This window comes from Schistocerca americana, chromosome 1 (genome assembly GCF_021461395.2).
Source record: "Schistocerca americana isolate TAMUIC-IGC-003095 chromosome 1, iqSchAmer2.1, whole genome shotgun sequence".
Taxonomy (NCBI): Eukaryota; Metazoa; Arthropoda; class Insecta; order Orthoptera; family Acrididae; genus Schistocerca; species Schistocerca americana.
The window spans coordinates 835,440,581-835,464,151 of NC_060119.1; the positions used below are offsets into that span (position 1 = coordinate 835,440,581).

A 23,571-nucleotide genomic window follows, 5' to 3' on the forward strand; every position below is an offset into this window, starting at 1 on the left:
ACCAATGAAATACTGACAATTAGATAAATATTACTATAAATAATTGGTAGACATTAAATGGGAAGTTTTTCCACACTAACAACAAAATCTGATGTCCTCATCTGAAGATCATCCCTCCACTGTAATACCATGAGCATATTATATTGGTTTCGTCGCTTCAAAACAACATTTATGACATACATGTATTTAACAGCACAAAAATTTCTGGAGGGGGGGGGGGGGGAGGGGGAGTGTGATAACACAACATGGAACTGGTTCTCTTGACCGTGATATAACATTAACCTGTCACACTGCACCTTGACATCATGTTAGTGTAACTGAAAGTTGTAAATGGATAAGTGTTGGAGTGAGCTATAATTGAAGTGAGGAAAGCAGATCCAAAGACAGTCAGATGTGAGATTCATTATGTGGATGTCAGAACTGCTAGCAGTCTGTCAAAATTTACACGAAAGTTCAAAGTGGAAATGGGGCACGGTTCAAAATACCTCCTCCGTTCTTTTTAATGCAACTTGATAGATGAGAACCTGCAAGTTATAACACTGCATCCCCAAACGTGTAAAGTAAATATTCATTTGGCTATTTCTCACTCTAACTTCATTCACATAACTAGTTAACTGTTTCGGGATATGGAAATTCTTTTCCAAGCATGAACAGAATGTACTGTCATTCTCATACTATCAGTAAATAAGAAAACTGAGCAGGTTCTTCACTGCATAAAATCACCAGCCTCTCATATAAGCCACGAGTCTACAGAGGCTTCACTAGTGGCCAAAGAGCTATGGCAATTGTCTCGGATATGAATAAAATTAATATTTAGGGCATTCTGAGGGGGAATAACATAACAAAGATCATTGTCAAACCATAAAACTTTGCTGGTTATGATCGTATCAACGGTGCCCTCTAAGCACATTTCTTGGCTAACTCAAAGTGGAATTCAACATGGACTGCCCTTCTAACCCTCACAGTAGATCTCCTGCATAATTTGCTGTGCTAAGATTAGGTGCAATTTTGAGTGTCAAAACTGAGTACTGCTTGTTATAAAATTCCATTACAAACAAATGCAAAATTTTCATTCTGGAAATATTACAAGAGCGCACAAATTATGAAACTGAGTGAGAAAACAATGGTAAATATGCTGATATAAAAGAGAGATTTTAAAAATTAATGCTTAAATGCAGCATTAACTGTCTAAAGTCAACTTATCTCAGTGTGTGACTGAAGTATCCAGTGGAATTTAAGATGGTGCAGCTTTGGATGGTTGGTTGATTTGGCAGAGGGGACCAAACAGCAAGGCCATCGGTCCCATCAGATTAGGAAAGAATGGGGAAGGAAATCGGCTGTGCCTTTTCAAAACAAAATTTCTATCTAATACCACAGATTTCATTAGAATTTAAAATGTGCTATTAATAAGTACATTTTGGGAGGGGAGGGGGGTGAGGAAGCATACATTCACTGATTATACTAGCTATAAAATTACATCATTAAACTTTTTTTTTAATGTGTCACTGCTGTAAGAGAAAGGATTTCTGAAGTATTGGGGCCTAAGAAAAATTAGTCACAACAAATATTCCAGTTAGAACGTAATAGTTTCTACCAGGTTTTAAAATAAATAACTTGATATAAGATGATACATTTGAGTTTCACAACCAGTAATTAGTGTGATTTACGCCTAGCTTTGTGACTGACAAAGGCAACTCTTACTTGAAATCTTTTACCTGGATTTCTACGAAAATAGAAAGATAACTTACACCACTCTGTCATTCTGTATTAATACCACAGGGTAATCAGCTTCAAACAACATAAGTTACTAGTATAATCCCACACATATTAACAAATGTCATAGTTTACAACCTCGATTTGTCCATACAGTATAATAGGCAATGTGCTATCTTGCAACAGAGAAGATGAGCTTAATCTCGATCAAATCTATTGGTCTGGTATACCAGCCACTATGGGTGTAGTTTCCTATTCTTTAGACAAACACCAGCCTAGCTGACAATCTGATCTCAAAAACACATAATGTTAAAACACAATTTACATGATTCATATAAAGATGAGAAATTTGAACTCTTATGGCAACAGATTTAATTGAAAAGACTGAGGCACAGCCACAGAAAGAAACAGAGATGGCCGAACATGGAGTGACGATTATACACCATTAACGCACTCTGTCACTGGCGAGATAAAAGATTGAAGGAGAAGATCACAGGTTATATTACAACTTTATATAATATTCCCAAAATACTAATCACGCTCTTCAATAAGACAAGTGGTGTTTTTATTTACAACAGGGGAAAAAAGAAAAACCCTGATAAAAGGCCAAATTAGAATCGTGGTAAATCTGCATAAAGAGAACAGACAGAAAGCAGAAAAAACATTAAACCTGGTTTCAACACCAAAAATTTTTTGAAAATAAAATTTTGTTTTGTTTTAGCATTATGCAAAAAATTTACAAAATAAGTATTTCTCTTTGTGGTTTTAGTGTAAATGACACAGTCACCACAAGTAAAGATACACACATTAACAACTGCTTGTTTTTCTCGACATCCCCTATTAAGGAGAACAATTCGGTTATTCGAAAACCTCCTTGAAATATTTCTGTGGATGAAATACAAATGCAGATCATGTTACTTTTGTGTAAAGTATTTGAAGACCGTACTTAATTATTAGTTAAGAGGCCATTTAAGGAAATCATTTCCACAATGTTCTTGTGAACAAGCAGTTCATTTTAAGAATGTACTTGCAATTTTGTAAAGTGGCAGTCAACACAGTTTTTCTTATATCTGGATTTGCTACTATGTGGAAATTAATATTCAGAAATGATAGTTAACTCAAAACATTGTGATAGTACTCAATTTATACAAAGATGAAGCAGCTGTTAAACGAAAAATTGTTTGAAATTACAGAATGTTGCTTTATGCACAGTCTGTGTGGAAGAGTATTTCCTGCACTTTTGATGTACTGGTTCATTAAAATAACCCTTTCTCTTAACCCTTAAATGTATAATAATAATAATAACAATAATAATAAAAGCAGCATCAAACCAGCAACATCTGCGGCTTGAGCACCAAACTTCTGGAGCACTAACTTAATAGTTAAACCAAATGAATGACAACATGTGACTTTACGATACAAAACTAGAGGCCACAAAAGAATACTTCAACTAGTATATTCCAAAAATTCCAAAAGACCTATACATAAATACAATATCTAGTATGGAAATGAATTTTTTTAAATGCATTGTAACTGGAATACTGTGCTTGATTCAAATGGAAATACTATTACAAATAAGCTTCATTGAACTCAATGAGTACATTTGTTTGATTTTTTATTCTTCTCATATTCTGACAACACAACGGGCAATGCTGTGAACAAGTGAGGTCCGAGATCTGTGACTTCAGGGAACATATTGTTTGAAATGAACATTTAAATACAAGAGAGACCAGAAAAATGGGTCTTATCCAAAACATACAATTCAGAAAATTGAGTTGTTTTCTCTGAGTGTCAATCACAGTTTTCATTATTTCAAACCCTTCGGTTTCAGGTGGTGTTGCCCATCATCAGATTTGTTGAACAATATAATTTGGGGCACACTCAAAAGGCGGCAGACATAAACTTTCTACAACAGGAGAACAGGTGGAAATACTGCACAGAACTCGAGATTTGCATCCTCTGGCTAGAAGCCCACGGATAACTACTGAACAAACAAAGTGATTTTGCACATAGTAATTATTATGAAATATATAAGGACATGTTTTGCTATTTGTTAGTCTTTAGTGTTGGGATGGGACAGGACATTTCACCAAGTATCTCCTGTGGTGACATGCCATACACTGACAGCATCAGGTTTTACGTGGCAGAGAAAACTTCAGTGTGGCTCTACTTTTAGCTTGGATTCCTGCAGCATACTTTACCATAATTTAACAGAAAAAAAGGGAGGACACATTCTTAAATTTTTAAAGTGTTTCCCTTCAATAAAATATGTTTGTCAATCTACAAAATCCTCTGCAATGATTCATGAATAATGCTCTGGTATGTTTTACGTGCAGAATATTTGAAGTGTGAATTTTTGTATCTGTTAGTATCTGCAGAATGTACTCATTAACATCACACGCTTTTCATACCAATGAAATTTCTTTTAAAATCTTTAAGAATTATTGCGGCAAGTTTAGCTGACAGTGAAACTAATAGTTCTGTTACGACTGGTTACTCTGTAGACACAAGAAATAATATGTTATACAACATTGATAGTAATTAGATTCTTTTTAGTTCCATAATTTTGTAAACATAGGAGTAGAACCCAATTGTAACTTATTTTTATATTATTTAAAAGATCTGAAGATGGACAACACTAACCAAAACCAATTACTTTGAAACAATACAAACAGCATTTGACATACAGAAAATAACTATTTTCAACAAATAAGGAATCCTCCCCGTCAATAAATACACCCAGTTTTGAAGAACATACTAATAATTAAGATACACAAAATTCAAAACCTATAACAAAAATTTAAACGTTGAACATTACACATGAGCATTCTCAAACAAACGATGAAAATACAATCAATCCAATCTATAATGGTTAGCGCAATCGGTCCCATTTATTAACACAAGCGGGGAAAAAAATAAAGACTGCTAGAAAAATGGCATCAAGCAGATTATAGAAACCAGGAGAAACACGAAATAAAACTAAATAAGAAGTCACAAAAGTAAATAAAATTAACTATGAGTGGGAATGGTGATTAGGACTAATTATACCATATGATGAATGAAAAAATAGTATTGGAAGAAAGAATGAAAAGAGAAAAAACATGGGTAAAAAAATTCCAAATATCCAAAAACAAAGTTGGTGCCCATATACATCTGAAGACTGATTCACATAAGCTACTACATCAGTGTTATGTTGGAAATTATTCTGTTCAAGTAAGCTTTCTTAGAACTTTTGTACAGTCAATATTAGTGTTAGACAATAACCTATCTTGGAACATACATAATTATACTATGTAAAATCTGACACCCTACGTTGACGTAAGAATTGGAAACCACTGGACTGCATAATTAATGTATAGGACTTGACAGATGTGAGCTCACACTCTCACACAATTACATTTACTTTGTTCGTATTAGCTACATAATGGTAGAGAATCAGCACTTGTCAGATGATATAAGACCTTATTTGCAGCCATACTTGCTAATTTTGCACCTCCATTTGGCTGCCAATACTGCTCATTAGCCTACAGCTTTCCCATGAAATACTCTTCCTTGCTACAGATAAAACTATCTTCTCAGCACGACTACAAACACTTAGATCCCTGGCATAGAAAAACATTTCCATCTCACAATTTGGTTTTATTAATTACTTGCTTTTTTTTAAATTTTTTTAAATAAAAAACCTGTGCGTACGTGCATGCGCACGCGCCCACTACCACACACACACACACACACACACACACACACACACACACACACACACACAAAATAATTATATATGGGTCAAACAGGGAGCCAATTACAAGCAAATGAATTGTAAGGGGGGAAAAAAACACCTGTGCTTTTTGGCTTCCACTGGGATAAGGAATTTTTTCAACTTTCCTCTTGTCCCTTTAATGCTTTCTTAACATTACTATATAATTTTTTTAAAAAAATCAGGTATGTACAGAAAATATTCACCATGAACAGCAATATTCTGTATCAATAAAGGGTGTAAATGAAACTGAAAAAATGGGAAACTATCAAAATCTTTATATCAAACTTAAACTCCTTATCGTAGTGAGTAACACTAAACAACAAATAGTGTTGAATAATATAGTCTTTACTTTCAAAAGCACTGATACTCTCAAAATGTATTTGAACCTCAAATAATAAGGGTTATCAAACAAACAACACATCAAACAAAAACTAAATGTATCATTATTCTAGCCAACAAGTTAACTCAGCGCATAAATGTTGTGGGTAATGTTGCATAATTTTTCAATAGCAACTTTCCTCCAATGACAGGACACGCATAGAATTAACAATTTCTAACAAATAACGGTAGGTAAATAGGTACATTTTCATTTTATAAAATGAAAAGAAAGCAATGAAAAATGAAAAGTGTATTCAGAAGTTTTTGGGCGGAAATGGACATGGATTTTTGAAATCTGTTCGCATTTTTCTTTTCCCATTTCTTACGATTTCTTTCATTACTAATGAGGACCTAGGTGCAACAGCTAACAATCTGTAATTATCTTATTTGCTGTTTGTTATACATCAACCACTCAAGCTCAGTTCTTAACTGACCTAATAATCAAGCTTATTTCATCAATGGAAACAATATTAGTTTGCATAATCTGCTTTCCCATTTAAAATTAAATGAGATTTTTATGGAGAATACTGGGGGATGGAACACATTAAACAGCACAAAAATGCACACAAAAGTAATAATCAGACATTGCCACCTAGTCATGGATTTGTCATTTTATGGTCTTGAGACATCTGCTCTTTTGTGACATCTTTATGCTTCCCAGTCCACTGATCAAATAATACTACAATACCTCCACAATATATAAATGGTGATGTCTTGCTTATATTAGTGCATACACACTGCTATTAATAACAAGAAGTCGTAAAGTATAAAATAAAATACATGCAGAGAGAATGGCACATAAATGTCATAGATACAATAGAGTTACTAACAGAAAATACTGAAACAGAAATTGACTATGATATCAAAAACTAATATTACACAAATACAATTTCTGCACTCATTACTGATTAAGAAATCGTGCTATGGTATTGTGACAAATGAGGAAATGATAGGTCACAATTCAGTTTTCATGCCAGGACCATACAGTGGCTATGATAAGCAATACACTTATCTCTGCTTATAGTCAAATTACAAACTATTACTAAGTTTATCCAGTAATGTAGAGGGGAAAAATGTCTGGTATCATTTTCAACATCTGTGTAGTAAAATAAACATATGATTGAATTTCAAGTAAGTACAATGATTGACAAACATAGTCATATTGATCTATTACTGTGACTGGTATCTTCAGCGAAACATTTCCAAGTAATTTCAATTAAGCACTCAGATCTACAGAAACATATACATAAATGAATTTATGACTAGACAGTTTGCAATCATCTACAGAGTTACCGAGTATTAAAATTTTAAAATTTGAGAAACAGGTTTGAGCAAAACAGTATGTTTATAGACTTTTATAGAGGTTTTTTTCCTTGCCTCTCTGTTTTGCAGAAAGGTTAGAAATATTCTAGGTTCTTCAAATTAAGATCACAATATTCCCAAAGCAAATAGTGCTTTACAAGGGACAACAATGATACTAAAATATTTACAGTTTGCTACTCTGAACAGAGTACTATGAAAACAATTTGTGGAATTTCATCTGTACAATTAGTTAGCAATGACTCAAATCTCAACAAGAAGAAATCCAAAAACTTTACATAATTTAACAAACAGAAAGATTAATTATTCCCAGTTCATGATGTCCCTTTGCAAGGTTTGAGTGCCAAAAGTGCAGAAAGATTATACATTGTGCAACCTTAAACAGATTTGGTGACACAATTATTGTACAAATAAACTGCTATCAAACAAATAATGCAACTGAAATTATACTAACTACATATTCTTTCCTGTCCCACCCAACCACATGCATGAAAACACACACACACACACACACACACACACACGAGAGAAAGAGAGAGAGAGAGAGAGAGAGAGAGAGAGAGAGAGAGAGAGAGAGAGAATATCTGTACACACAATATGATAACTAACATAACACAGAAAAGGTTCTAAAAGATCTCGGCACATGATACATGTTACATTTTTTCATCACAATATATGTCTTCGCTTCAAGCATCACACAGTGCTCAATGCTTACATTCATAAATTTACATAAATAAAATGGAAACCTTAGCATCTCCTTTAAAATCTTCTGGTACATGTTATATCAAATTAACACATCAACATATCCACATTTTAAAAATTGGATCACAACATGATAAATGCATTTACCATTTACCCGGCATGTCACCTATTGTCTGGAGTCTTTTTGTGACGGACGTGATTGAAAATACACACACATAAAAAACATACAACATATGCACACACAGGCACACAAATACTTGAACAATCTCTCTTCTCCATATAGCTGCTCATTTCCATGAGTAATTAACTATTTCCTCATTAATTCTGAAGAAAATTGGTGTTTCAATTATTTTTTTCAGTTCAACAAATCCTCCACAGCTTCACAAGGAATGTTGCCTGAGTGAAGCACATGTCATCACAGTCAAACGGAGACTATTTGAAGTCTCTTCGTAAGACATTTAAAATAAATGATTCTCAATTAATAGTTCTACTACACTGATTACGCAAAGTACATCACTTTCTTAGTGTCAGCATGCACTGTTATCGCACGTGCCATAGCTCCAGGAGTGCGGTCTTCACTGCAACCTGACTGATGTGAGCCTTCTCCACTGGAGAAAAGGGAAAGAAAACAGTGTGAACATTAGACACGAATTATGGATTTGTCAAGGCATATATATTTAATTCTATTACCCCAAAAGAAATGAAATGCTGTTTTACATGATCACCATCAGTAGAAAAATCAAGTACAGAATTTGACAAAATTACCAAGAATTAATTCCTTCCCGGATAATAAAAAAATATTTCGAAATATCAATGCTGGATACAGGTACGCAGTTTATTGTGAATCTTAGCTTACCCCTTGTTTTTTTAAATTTTTTAAATAGATATACTTACTACATTACTTATTTACTTGTTGGTGCTATAGTCCTTGTAGAGTCTTAGCTTCCTTTGTCATCTGTCTACATTATTTTCTGTTCAATCACTTTTCTTCTCCAATTCCCGACTCCCATTCGTCCGAGATCCTTCTCTATATCTTCGAGCCACCTTTTTCTGCGGCTTCCTTTTCTCCTCCCCACTTTCAAGCTTTCCTAAAAACATCTCCTTAACACTTCAAGTTTTTGGCATTATCTGTACACATTCAGCCCGTATTACTGTTCCTTGTTTGATATTCACAGCAATATTCATCTGTCCAAGAAGTGCTTGTGGTTCTGCATTTGTCTTTATTCTCCAGTTTCTCTCCTCTCTCACTGCCCAAAAAACCTTTCTCAAAATCTTTTTTTTTACCATCTCGATAGCCAGCATTCCTCCGTTCTGGTCTTCAAGCAGTCTTCCAACCCATTTATTACCATAGGTCTTGTAATAGTAAAATATATTTGGATTTTTGTATCCCAACTAACATTTCTGGATTTGAATATATTCTGCAAGGAATAACAATACACTTGCTATCTTTTCTTGAATTTCTGCTGCTGCTCTATTATCGAGCCTAGGTATTTTGCTTTTCCAGTCTCCTCCCTCCCCCCCTTTTTATTGATGTCTCTCTTCTCTATCCCCACAAGGACTCCCATTGTCGTATCAGAACCAGGAGGGGGTGTCTTCTTTATAGGTGAAGGGAAGCTGACCAGCCTAGTGGGGTAAGCCCCAAGAGCAAATCCTGGTCCTTCAAGTTGGGGTTGGGTCAACAACTCCACCTTGTAAAATCGAATCTTTGTGGACACCACTCATCAGCCTCTGGAGTACACGGATTACAAGACAATGGCAGAGCAAAGAAAGAAGAAAATGGGTATCATGATACCCACCGGGAATGTGAGGACACTTAACGGATCTGGCAATTTGTGAGAAATCAGAGAGGAAATGGGTAAGTACAGAGTGAAAATACAGTACCTGCACTACAAGAAATAAAATGGAAACATTTTTTCCAGGGAACACATACTGTTACATAGTTGAAGGGGTACGGGTCATTATGGTACTGGTTTTCTTATAAATAGCTCAATAGAGGTAAAATAACACAATGGAAAGTCCAGGATGGAATAATGAGATTATGAAAAGGATAGATTGCCACTCACAATATAATGGAGATGTTGAGTAGCAGAAAGGCATAACAAAAAGACTGCTAAACAAGGTCTTGGGGTACAAAGAAGGAGCCTCCTAGAAGATTGTGAGTCCAAAGACTGAAGACAGACACAATCGGGCATACCCTGGAAATGGTGAAAGATTTCACCGGCTAATCCTTCTAACACCAGATCAAGTTAAAGTCCAAAACCAAATTAACATCAAGATGCAACGGCCTTTATCAAGACCAGCCCTTGTGACGATCTCGATAAATATTGAGGGATTCTCTAGTCATAAGAGTGTTTTATTAGCAGACATGTGCTATAAGCATAAATGCGATGTATTGTTGGTGCAGGAAACACACCGGGGAGCCACCAGCCACAGACCTAAAATAGCAGGAATGGATTTGGCCATTGAAAGACCTCACGACAAGTATGGGAGTGCGATTTTCATCAGACCCGGGCTCAACGTTACATCAGCTGCAATGACAGAAGTAAATAACATTGAACTACTTACTATTCACGCCCAGAAGTTCTCTGTGACGTCTGTGTACAAACCACCAGATGTGGACTTTGTTTTCCATGAACCAAACAATTTTACATATGACCATATTAATTTTGTCATGGGCGATTTCAATTGCCATGGTGAAGCATGGGGATATAATGAGACTGATGAGAATGGTGTACAGCTTGAATCCTGGGCTGACACTAATGACCTACAACTCATTCATGACCCAAAACAGCCAGCATCGTTCAACAGCAGAAGATGGAGAAGGGGATATAATCCTGACAACATCTCTGTGAGTGCAGCACAGTGCATGAAGCTTGTTGAAGAACCTATCCCAAGTACACAACACAGACCCGTCATTTGTGTTGTGAATGCCAAGGTTAAACCAGAGGAGGTGCCTTTCCGTAGACAGTTTAATTTAAAAAAGGCAGACTGGCAGAAATTTAAAGAGCAATTGGACGAAGAGATTGAGAAAATCCCTCCTCGACCAGATGAGTGTGGTAGATTTATCGATCTTGTGAAAGAGATCTCAAGGAAAAACATCGCAAGGGGTTGCCATACCGAGTACATCCAGGGTCTGACTGGCAGCAGCAAGGTCTTACTTGACAGGTACCAAAAGCTGTTCACTCAGCACCCCTTCAGCAAAGATACGATGGAGGCTGGGGAGGAACTAATGCAGGCTATTGCTGAGGATAAGAGATCACGGTGGTGCAAACTAGTCGAGAATCTTGACGTGAAACAAAACAGCAGACGTGCTTGGAAATAACTGAAAAACTTAAGTGGGGACCCAACTGACCACCAGCAGAAGAACAACGGGGTAACAGCAAATCAGATTGCTAGCCAACTTCTGAAGAATGGGAACACCAAAGGGAAAAGAGAAAGGGAAAGAGTTATACCCCAAGAACAAAAAGATTACGGACTCCTCAATGCTTCATTCACAGCAACTGAACTGGAAGACGCCATTCAGAGTATGAAACTGAATAAGGCCACTGGAACTGATGACCTTAGAACAGAGCAGATAAAACAGTTTGGGCCCAAAGCTCGAAACTGGTTACTACAAATGATGAACACCTGTATTAAAGAGCTGAATATTCCAAAACTATGGCGGCAGGCGAGAGTGGTGGCTTTACTAAAACCTGGCAAGGAGATAAAGGACCCCAAAAGTTACAGACCAGTGTCACTTCTATGCCATCTCTATAAGATACTGGAGCGGATGATTCTCAACCAGGTGGCAGAAACTATAGATGGAAAGCTCATAAAGGAACAAGCCGGTTTCAGACCAGGAAGATCTTGTTGTGGGCAAATACTTAATCTGACGCAACATATAGAAGATGGCTTTGAAAAAAAATTAATAACTGGAGCAGCTTTCATAGATCTTACTGCTACATACGACACGGTAAACCACAGAAAGCTATTGCGCAAATTATATCACCTCACAGGGGACTGTAGGTTGACAATGGTTATTGGTAGTCTTCTGCAGAATCGAAGATTTTATGTCTCCCTAAATGGTAAGAACAGTAGATGGCGACTGCAGAAGAATGGCTTACCACAAGGAAGTGTACTTTCTCCCATCCTTTACAATGTGTACACTAATGACCAACCTATATCTCAAGATGCAAGACTGTTCGTATATGCTGATGACACAGCTGTGGTGGTCCAGGGGTTCAATTTTGATGCAACATCTGGAAATCTCTCTAGAGCGCTTGAAAAACTGGCTCAATACTACGACGCCAATCACCTCAAGCCAAACTCTGACAAAACCAAAGTATGTGCTTTCCATCTGCGCAATAGAGATGCTGGAGTTGAGCTCGATGTTACATGGCAAGGTAAGAAGCTAAAGCACTGTCCAACACCTAAATACCTTGGGGTTGTACTTGACAGAACGCTTTCCTTCAAGCAGCATTGCCAAAACACCAAGGCTAAAGTCTGTTCCAGGAATAACATTATCCTCAGGCTGACAAACTATGAATGGGGAGCTCAACCATCAGTACTGAGAACATAAGCACTTGCTCTGTGTGTTTCTGCAGCAGACTATGCAGCGCCAGTATGGGAAGCATCTGCACATGCTAAACAGGTTGATGTAAGTGTAAATGAGACAATGCGAATTGTTACAGGCTGTCTCAGATCCACACCAATGGGTAATTTGTACCTACTTGCTGGAATTGCCCCATCCAAGATCAGAAGGCAGGTGGCAGCAGACGCTGAGAGAACAAAGAAAGAAACAGATTCTCGACACCCACTGAATGGGCACGTCACTCAGGCTCGGAGGCTTAAGTCTAGAAGTAGCTTTATTGCAAGAACCAAGATCCTTGACGGTTCACAGGGAGGTAATAGAGTCCGTAAATGGGAGAATGAACAAACCACACTGCAGATAATACCAAAAGAGCAAATGGCACCTGGAAACAAACTTCCTTACACAGTGTGGAGAACACTAAATAGGCTGCAGGCTGGTGTACCCAGATGCAAAACTAATCTGTGCAAGTGGGGACTGCTGACTAATGACGACGACGTTCTTTGCGGATGAAGAGAGGTACAAGATGAGGCACATTTGCTCATGTGCCGACTACTGCCGGAGCCCTGCAGTTTTAGTGACCTGCTACAAGCCAACGACAAAGCCGTAGCGGTGGCTAATTATTGGAAAAATAAAATTTGATCTGGACACGGAAAAGTAAAGTAACAAGGTCTTGCTCTGAAATGGACGTAGGTACTACTGGTGGTTGGTGAGATTACTGTGAACAGAGGTGTGGATGGAGCTATCAGAGAGGAGGCGGTGAACATCTAGGAAGGTAGCATGCAGGGTTGAGGAGGACCATGTGAAGCAGATGGGTGAGATGATGTTGAGGTTGTGAAGGAACAAAGATTGTACGTCTTGGCCCTGAGTACAGATGAAGAAGATATCATCAATGAATCTAAGCCAGACTAGGGGTTTGGTGTTTGGGGGGCCATGAAGGCTGCCTCTAGCTGGCCCATAAACAGGGTGGCATAGTAGGGTACCATGCGGGTGCCCATGGCTGTGCCGCGGGTTTGTTATATACCTTCCCTTCAAATGAGAAGTAGTTGTGGGTTACGATGAAGTTAGTAAGGTGTTTGAGGAAGGGGGTAGTGGGTTTGGAGTTTGAAGAACCTTGGGAAAGGTAGTGTTAAATAGTCGTAAGACCATGGGCATGAGGGATGTTAGTGTTTAGGAAGGTGGCGTCAACAGTGACGAGTAGTAGGGATCCAGGACATAAAAAGGGTGGGGATGCTAGAGAGTTGGTGAAGGAAGTGGTTGGTGTCTATGACGTCAGAGGTTAGATTATGGGCAATTGGTTGGAGGTGTTGGTCAATGAGGGCCGAAATTCTTTCAGTGGAAGCACAACAGTCAGCCACAATTGGGTGTCCGGGATTGCTGGGTTTGTGGATTTTGGGCAGCATGTAGAAGGTGGGTGTGCGAAGTGTCATAGGGATGAGGAGGGAAGTGGATTCAGGGGAGACGTTCTGGAAACGGTCTAATGCTTTAAGCAGGGATTGGAGTTTGCACTGGACTTCCAAGATGGGATCACTCTGACAGAGTTTATATAAGGAGGAGTCAGATAATTGTCTGCTGGTAGGATGATTAGGTCAGGATTTGTTTTGAGGTTGTGTATGGCTGTTCTTTCTACTGAAATGTTGGTGTCCTGAGGAAGGGGCATGGGAAAGAATGGGGAGGCCAAGTTGGAGGTACGGAATTCCTGGAAAGTGGTCAGTGGATGGTTAAGTGGGAGGGAGGGAGGATCACAGTTGGATGGTGGTATGAATTGGAAGAGGCAGGGTTCAATGTTGGAATTAGGGTGGTTTTGATTGGAGGAATTGGCGGTAAAGAAGTGCTTCCATTGCAGGGATCGGGAGGAGGACAGTAGGTCTTTGACAAGTCTAGCTTGGTTAAATTATGGTGTAGGGCTAAAGGTGAAGCCTTTGGATAGGACTGAAGCTTTTGAGGACCTGGACAGAACAGGTGTTGATGGTTGTGAGAGGAGCCAGATACGCGAAAAAATGCATAAAGATGTAAAAATATGTGAAAACACGCAGAAACACACACAGGTACACAAAAATATGCACAGATATGTAAAAATAAGCGCAAACATGTAAAAATAAGCAAAAACATGTGAAACATCTGGGGCATTTGATGCTGCGCCAACAAATCACACTATCATTAAGTCTGTGTTGCGTGCGAATGATCGTTGACACAGTGGCGGCATGGAAATTAGGTCAAGTTAGTGTAGGTTGGATCAAGACAGAAGATATGTATGGTAAGAAACAAAAAGAGTGAGGGGAACATGAAACACTATACATAAAGTCTCCAAATTAAAGAAAAGCAAGAAGAATACAAGAGTAAATTAGAAGAAACCATCTAGACAAGAAAGAGGACATAGAACAAAGGGAAGTGGAACAGCCATCAGTGTAGCTTCAGAAGAAGTACTGGGGAGAACAGAATACCAAAGAGCAGTGATATGGCTTGACAAGTATAGCTTACTGGTAATCCAAGAGAGACATGAAGTGAGACAAAGAATGCTGCAATGGAAAACAAGACTAGTGGACGAAGACTATATAGAGAAGAGGAAATGAGCAAATATTTTGTGTATAGTGAAGAAAAGGCTTTATGGAAGGAGGAAGATACAGCAGTTGGATGAAATGAGGCATAATAATGATATACAATAGTTCTATGAAAGATCTAGAAAAATGAAAATGTGATTCCAACAGAGAGCAGTCTTCTGTAAGGACAAAGATGGAAATCCAACTGGAGATAAAAGTAAAGCTTTGGGAAGATGACAGGGGTATTTTTTGAGTTAACTGATAGGAGGAGGAGAGGAAACAGAGAGGAAAACTTCAATGGGGAACAGGAGGAACTGAACCTGTAATTGGAATTAAGATCAGAAGCAGAGGAGCAGGAAGTCAAACTGCCAGACTCGGGAGAAGTGAAAAAAGCAATTAAAAGCTTAAACAACAATAAAGCAGCAAGAGAAGACTGCACAGAGGCCAAATTGCTAACATTTGGGAGAAAGAAGGTGGAGATGGTTATTAATGAATTAATAAAGGAAATACAGATAATTGAGAAATGCCTAAGGAATACAGCATGAGAATAATCTGCCCATTACATAAGAAATGGCGAAATGGTAGAGTGCAGTAATTACACACGATTACTCTCTTAGACACAATATGTACAGTGTTTATTAAGATTTTAGATCCTAGGCTAGAATACCAACCACCTTCCCTACCCTCTGGCTCCTACCCTTGTAACCGCCCCCAGTGTAAAGCCTGTCCCATGCACCCTCCCATCACCGCCTACACCAGTCCTGTAACCCGGAAGGTGTACACGATCAAAGGCAGAGCCACGTGTGAAAGCACCCACGTGATTTAGCAACTGACCTGCCTACACTGTGAAGCTTTCAATGTGGGAATGACCAGCAACAAATTGTCCATTTGCATGAATGGACACAGGCAGACAGTGTTTGTTGATAATGAGGATCACCCTGTGGCTAAACATGCCTTGGTGCACAGCCAGCACATCTTGGCACAGTGTTACACCGTCCGGGTTATCTGGATACTTCCCACGAACACCAACCTGTCAGAACTCCGGAGATGGAAACTTGCCCTTCAGTATATTCTCTCTTCCCGTTACCCACCAGGCCTCAACCTCCGCTAATTTCAAGTTGCGGCCGCTCATACCTCACCTGTCATTCAACAACATCTTTGCCTCTGTACTTCCGCCTCAACTGACATCTCTGCCCAAATTCTTTGCCTTTACAAATGCCTGCTTCTGTGTGTGTGTGTGTGTGTGTGTGTGTGTGTGTGTGTGTGTGTGTGTATACCCGTCCTTTTTCCCCCTAAGGTAAGTCTTTCCGCTCCCGGGATTGGAATGACTCCTTACTCTCTCCCTTAAAACCCACATCCTTTCGTCTTTCCCTCTCCTTCCCTCTTTCCTGATGAAGCAACCGTTGGTTGTGAAAGCTTGAATTTTGTGTGTATGTTTGTGTGTCTATCAACATGCCAGCACTTTCGTTTGGTAAGTTACATCATCTTTGTTTTTAGATACATTTTTCCCACGTGGAATTTTTCCCTCTATTATAATGACTACTTTTATCATCACAGCATGTTCATTTTTTTCCTTTCTGGTGTGTCAAGCAATTAAGCGCAGTCTCTGACAGCATGTTCATGCATCAAACTTTTATAAAATGTGAAAAGGGCATGGAAATGGTGCCAGTCTTGTGAAACGTAACTACACTCCTGGAAATGGAAAAAAGAACACATTGACACCGGTGTGTCAGACCCACCATACTTGCTCCGGACACTGCGAGAGGGCTGTACAAGCAATGATCACACGCACGGCACAGCGGACACACCAGGAACTGCGGTGTTGGCCGTCGAATGGCGCTAGCTGCGCAGCATTTGTGCACCACCGCCGTCAGTGTCAGCCAGTTTGCCGTGGCATACGGAGCTCCATCGCAGTCTTTAACACTGGTAGTATGCCGCGACAGTGTGAACGTGAACCATATGTGCAGTTGACGGACTTTGAGCGAGGGCGTATAGTGGGCATGCGGGAGGCCGGGTGGACGTACCGCCGAATTGCTCAACACGTGGGGCGTGAGGTCTCCACAGTACATCGATGTTGTCGCCAGTGGTTGGCGGGAGGTGCACGTGCCCGTCGACCTGGGACCGAACCGCAGCGACGCACGGATGCACGCCAAGACCGTAGGATCCTACGCAGTGCCGTAGGGGACCGCACCGCCACTTCCCAGCAAATTAGGGACACTGTTGCTCCTGGGGTATCGGCGAGGACCATTCGCAACCGTCTCCATGAAGCTGGGCTACGGTCCCGCACACCGTTAGGCCGTCTTCCGCTCACGCCCCAACATCGTGTAGGCCGTCTTCCGCTCACGCCCCAACATCGTGTAGGCCGTCTTCCACTCACGCCCCAACATCGTGCAGCCCGCCTCCAGTGGTGTCGCGACAGGCGTGAATGGAGGGACGAATGGAGACGTGTCGCATTCAGCGATGAGAGTCGCTTCTGCCTTGGTGCCAATGATGGTCGTATGCGTGTTTGGCGCCGTGCAGGTGAGCGCCACAATCAGGACTGCATACGACTGAGGCACACAGGGCCAACACCCGGCATCATGGTGTGGGGAGCGATCTCCTACACTGGCCGTACACCACTGGTGATCGTCGAGGGGACACTGAATAGTGCACGGTACATCCAAACCGTCATCGAACCCATCGTTCTACCATTCCTAAACCGGCAAGGGAACTTGCTGTTCCAACAGGACAATGCACGTCCGCATGTATCCCGTGCCACCCAACGTGCTCTAGAAGGTGTAAGTCAACTACCCTGGCCAGCAAGATCTCCGGATCTGTCCCCCATTGAGCATGTTTGGGACTGGACGAAGCGTCGTCTCACGCGGTCTGCACGTCCAGCACGAACGCTGGTCCAACTGAGGCGCCAGGTGGAAATGGCATGGCAAGCCGTTCCACAGGATTACATCCAGCATCTCTACGATCGTCTCCATGGGAGAATAGCAGCCTGCATTGCTGCGAAAGGTGGATATACACTGTACTAGTGCCGACATTGTGCATGCTCTGTTGCCTGTGTCTATGTGCCTGTGGTTCTGTCAGTGTGATCATGTGATGTATCTGACCCCAGGAATGTGTCAATAAAGTTTCCCCTTCCTGGGACAATGAATTCACGGTGTTCTTATTTCAATTTCCAGGAGTGTATATTAGTCTAGTTTACCACAAAAATTCTTCCTTACTTTATCTATATTTAATCGAGAAGGGTGGGAGGATTCCTAAAGTAACATGACAGTACTTCACTATTTATAAAACTCACTTAACTGCCTAGTAACAAGAAATTCATGAATGGAAACAAAAATAAATAAAGACAACCACTTGCCCATAATAGAGAGTGGTGTGATACACACACACACAAATCAGCTACAGGTGAGCAGTTGCTGTTCCTCATCTCTGTTTACCATTTCTACTTACTACTCGTTAACAAAATATTAAGTTGAGCTAGTGATCACATGCAGGAGAATGATGCGTGAACATATATTTCCTTTAATATTCTCTAATATTTTAATGATGTTAGCACATTACACAAATACAACTGTCATGGAACTGAAGAGAACTGAATGTGAAATGAATACATTTTTATATTTTTAAACTGTTTACACACATTCAGTTGAGATCAAATATATAATAGCATAGAGGTGCTGTAACACAATGATATATAACTGCTGCTGCATACATTAGTTTTGTGAGTCTGCAACAGCAAAAATACATCATTGCAACTGCTAACATGCAGTTACACACATCCTTTCGTACACCGTACCTGTCATGTTCCTTCTCCACTAGATGGTAGCGAGCACGGAAGGCAACAAGATGGGCGTAGTACGCAGGAGCAGGTATAGAGACAGAACGAGTGCAGCGTACATAAGTGTGGCACAACTGATAGGTCAAGCACTGCAATTCATCTGAATCGAAATGATTGTCATCCCAAAGAACATGATAATGACTTGGACGACTTGTGCCCTGTAAAAAAAAAAAAAAAAAAAAAAAAAAAAAAATTACTATTGTCAAATGCTTAGTAATAATAATAAAGCTTCCAATGACTGTTCCTCACCATAAGAATGTTTAGGTCAATAAAATCACTTGCATGTTATAATAATAATAATAATATGTAATTGTTTCTAAGACTCAAGGGCCTTCAGCATTGTTTTTATGACTTGTCACTGTAACAAAAATCTAGGGTTACACCATAGAGAATACCATTCCCTGCTATGCACATCTGAATAGTGAACAATTGCATTACGAGGTGGATTCAAGTTCTAAGGCCTCTGATTTTTTTTTCTAATTAACTACTCACCCGAAATCGATGAAACTGGCGTTACTTCTCGATGTAATCGCCCTGCAGGCGTACACATTTTTCACAATGCTGACGCCATGATTCCATGGCAGCGGCGAAGGCTTCTTTAGGAGTCTGTTTTGACCACTGGAAAATCGCTGAGGCAATAGCAGCATGGCTGGTGAATGTGCGGCCACGGAGAGTGTCTTTCATTGTTGGAAAAAACCAAAAGTCACTAGGAGCCAGGTCAGGTGAGTAGGGAGGATGAGGAATCACTTCAAAGTTGTTATCATGAAGAAACTGTTGTGTAACGTTAGCTTGATGTGCGGGTGCGTTGTCTTGGTGAAACAGCACATGCGCAGCCCTTCCCGGACGTTTTTGTTGCAGTGCAGGAAGGAATTTGTTCTTTACAACATTTTCGTAGGATGCACCTGTTACCGTACCACCTGGATGACACTTTTCACATTTTCAGGTCGTCATGCAGGATTGTGTGCACAGAACCCACAGAAATCCCAACTCTGGAGGCGATCTGTTCAACAGTCATTCGGCGATCCCCCAAAACAATTCTCTCCACTTTCTCGATCATGTCGTCACACCGGCTTGTGCGAGCCCGAGGTTGTTTCGGTTTGTTGTCTCACGATGTTCTGTCTTCATTAAACTGTCGCACCCACGAACGCACTTTCGACACATCCATAACTCCATCACCACGTCTCCTTCAACTGTCGATGAATTTCAATTGGTTTCACACCACGCAAATTCAGAAAACGAATGACTGCACGCTGTTCAAGTACGGAAAATGTCGCCATTTTAAGTATTTAAAACAGTTCTCATTCTCGCCGCTGGTGGTAAAATTCCATCTGCCATATGGTGCTGCCATCTCTGGGACGTATTGACAATGAACGCGGCCTCATTTAACAAGGCGCATGTTTCTATCTCTTTCCAGTCCAGAGAAAAAAAATCGGAGGCCTTAGAACTTGAATGCACCTCGTAAGATGCTGAAACACAGTAATGAATCAAAAGATATTTATTATTTTATTTGACTGTGCATGGTATACTTCATGCTTTGAGAGATTATCTGCTACAATTAAATCTAGTGAGACACCCAGAAGACATGGTCGGATGTCAATGTAACTTCATAAATGTACCACACCACTGGCACATATGAAAACGATTAGAACCAAAATGCTCTGTGATAGGTAGAATGGTCACCAGAGTGCATTAGTGTTGTTAGTGTTCTGTTGCCACCAAGCCTTTTAAGGTATATAAGAGGTGTGATCATCATCAAATGTTGACAGATCACCACGAAGGACATGGAGATGCCACGTACTCCTGTGAGGAGGAGATTAGTGTTTAATGTCCTGCCAATTAATGAGGCTATTAGGGATGGATCAGAAGCTCAGATTAGGGAAGGGTAGGGAAGGAAATCAGCCATGCCTTTGAAAGAAACCGTCCCAGCATTTGCCTGAAGAAATTTAGGGAAATCACAGAAAACCTAAATCAGGATGGTTGAAAGTGGGTTTGAATCATCATCCTCCAAATGTAAGTCCATTGTGCTAACCACTGTGCCACCTCACCCGGTCGTACTTGTTCAGGACATAACTTATCAGCACCTGACAAGTTTGGAGTTAACCATAACTGTGAGTTAAGGCCTGAAGATAGTGCACTGAAGCACCGAAACTAATAGCTATAAAATAAATATCATCATAAGGAAGCCTGTAGGCATTCCATTTATTACATGATTTTGAAAGGAGTGTCATTGTGGATCTACATTTGGTCGGCTGGACCAGTCATGCAACACCCAGATTTGTGAGACATGCAGACACGACAAAAGCCCCATGTTGGACTACACGGGAAGTGAGGGAAGGCATACTCTTCATGAGGGTTCTGGTGAACAACATCTGGTCACCACAAGGGACGATCTCTGTATTATGAACAAAGCACATCATAACTCCTTCACATCTGCACCTATCACCCAAGAACAAGTAATGGACACACTGCAACATTCTGTGTCATCCCACATCACTGGTCAGAGGCTAGCAGCAACCACACTAGGGGATTACCATTAACACCATGACACAAACATCTGCGCTTGGAACGGTAATGTGACTGGGAAGCATGGACTGCTGATGAATGGCACCCCACTATGTTCAATGGTTAATTGCAGTTATGCACTAATTAACTGCATTTCTGCACTACCCCTGATGCTCATCACCAGCAACTATGGCAACAACCTGGGGACAGATCTCTTTCTTCCACGGTTTTGGAGAGGGGCAGTCTTTTTGCTCTTGGAGTCACTGTGTGTGGTGCCATTGGGTACGACTTCATGCCACAGCTAGCAGTAATTGAGAGAATTCTGAAGGCACAACAGTACACCACAAACACCTTGCATACATATGAGTTACCTCTCGAGCAACAGTAGTGGTGCCATTTTTCAACAGGACAATGCTTGTCTAATACAGCAAGTGTCTCTATGAACTGTGTGTCTAACAATGTACTCTCATGGCAAGCAAGATCCCCAGATCTGTCCCCAATACCTTATGTGTGCAACCAACTCCAATGTCAACTCCATCCCAGTGTCAGTACCCAGGAATATCGAGGATCAATTACAATGGTTGTGGGCCAGCTTGGCTCAGGGGAGGATACAACAATTGTATGACAACCGTCTCAATCAAATCAGTGGATGCCAGACAGGGTGCAATGACATACTGGTAAGTGGACTACACTTCCAAGTTCTTTGTAAATATGACTTTTTTTGTGATCAGAGAAGCACTATATCAACTCATCACATTTCATTTCGTTTCCTCCTCCCTTTCTGGGTGCTTCACTTTTCTGTCAGGCAGTGTGATTCTATGAAGTTTTGAAAGTCAGGGAGAGGTACTGGCAAGGGTAAAGCTGTGCTGCTGAGTCATGAGTCATGCCTGGATAGCTCAGTTAGTAAGAGTGCTGTTAGCAAAAGGCAAGGCTCCAGGTCCGAGTACCTGCCCAGTGCACTGTACAGGCCTGCCAGGAAGTTTTAAGACAGTGAAATTGTAAAAAAGTACTATAAACATCATTCCAATAAGTTGCAGCATCATCTTCGTTAACCTGAACACCTTAAATACTACTGCAAACTGATGGAGATAAAACCTAAATGGTGATTTATATCTTTTTTGAATTCTCCAAGAACACGAGCAGAATAATGTGTTCATAATTTTTTAGCAATACATAAAGACAGGCGCCAAGAACACACAAAACCACTGATTATGGAGACCAGGAAAGAAATTTTATTTCATCTTCAAGCTCATCAAACCAATCTTAGATGATGGGCATGGTAAACTAGTCTATGGACACCCAACAAATTCATTATCAGTGCTTATACATCTACAATTCAATATATCTATGTTTAGAATTTTTAAAACAACGTTACCACAACAACCACCACCACCACCAAGCTAGTCAATTGTCCTATAGAAACCTGCAGGTATTATATCTTTCAGCCACACACAGACATTATGCTCCAGTAAGTCTTCCTCTGTTATCCATTACATAGTCTTTCAGTCTTCACATAGCCCTTAAAATACAACCAAGAACTTCCCTAGTCCATTTAGCATCTATTTGCCTGCATACATGCTGCACCCATTTCCATCACAGTATAATTACATCTTCCGTCCTTTAACTGTTTTTATCTTTTCTGATCTCTCCTAGTGACATTTATGTGTATCCTTTTATACTCACAATTGTACAAAATTTATATAGTAGCTGGTGGGTCTCACCAGTGCTAATGTGTGCAATGAACTCATAATAATAAGTTAATTGTAAGGGGGAGAGAGGGAGGGGGAGATAGAGGGGGGGAGGAAAGAAGGGGGGGGGGGCAGAGAGAGAGAGAATACCTAAAGAAAAGAAGAGGTTGCCTTTAAAAAGTATGCAGCAATATCATAATTCTTTTTCAACACTGGCACTTTAGCTTCATAAATTCATGCATCATGAAGACTTTAAAACATTCATTATTTATGTGATCTGAGGCTTTTCTGGCGAATGTGCTGCTTCCATGATTCTGGAGTGTAATGCCATATCCAACTGTCAGAAGTCCACAATAAATAAGACAACAACTGTTTCGCCATAATCAGGTGGTGCTGATGTAATACAGTTTCTGTTGCGGGCTTACTGTGTTTACACCCACGAATCCAGGACGCAGGCCTCGCCGACCCCATGCTGTACTTGATGGTGGAAGTGTGTGAGGCTGCGACAGTGGAGGGGAGGGTCGCAGTTGCCTCCTTGCCTGCTGTCCCTATCGCATCGTGTGTCCAGGTAT

General features: G+C 40.3%; 1 protein-coding gene across 1 annotated transcript in view; it reads right to left on the reverse strand.

Annotated features, from left to right (window-relative positions):
- Positions 1-5,725: 5,725 nt before the first annotated feature.
- The window catches only part of LOC124613151 (protein argonaute-2), a 222,587-nt gene continuing 204,741 nt past the window's right edge, over positions 5,726-23,571 (reverse strand). Inside the window, exons 18-19 of the mRNA XM_047141779.1 lie at positions 18,768-18,967; positions 5,726-8,478 (exon numbers count right to left, since the gene is read on the reverse strand). Coding sequence (XP_046997735.1) covers positions 8,370-8,478; positions 18,768-18,967 — 309 coding nt within the window. The 3' untranslated portion in view covers positions 5,726-8,369. The remainder of the gene's footprint in view (positions 8,479-18,767; positions 18,968-23,571) is intronic.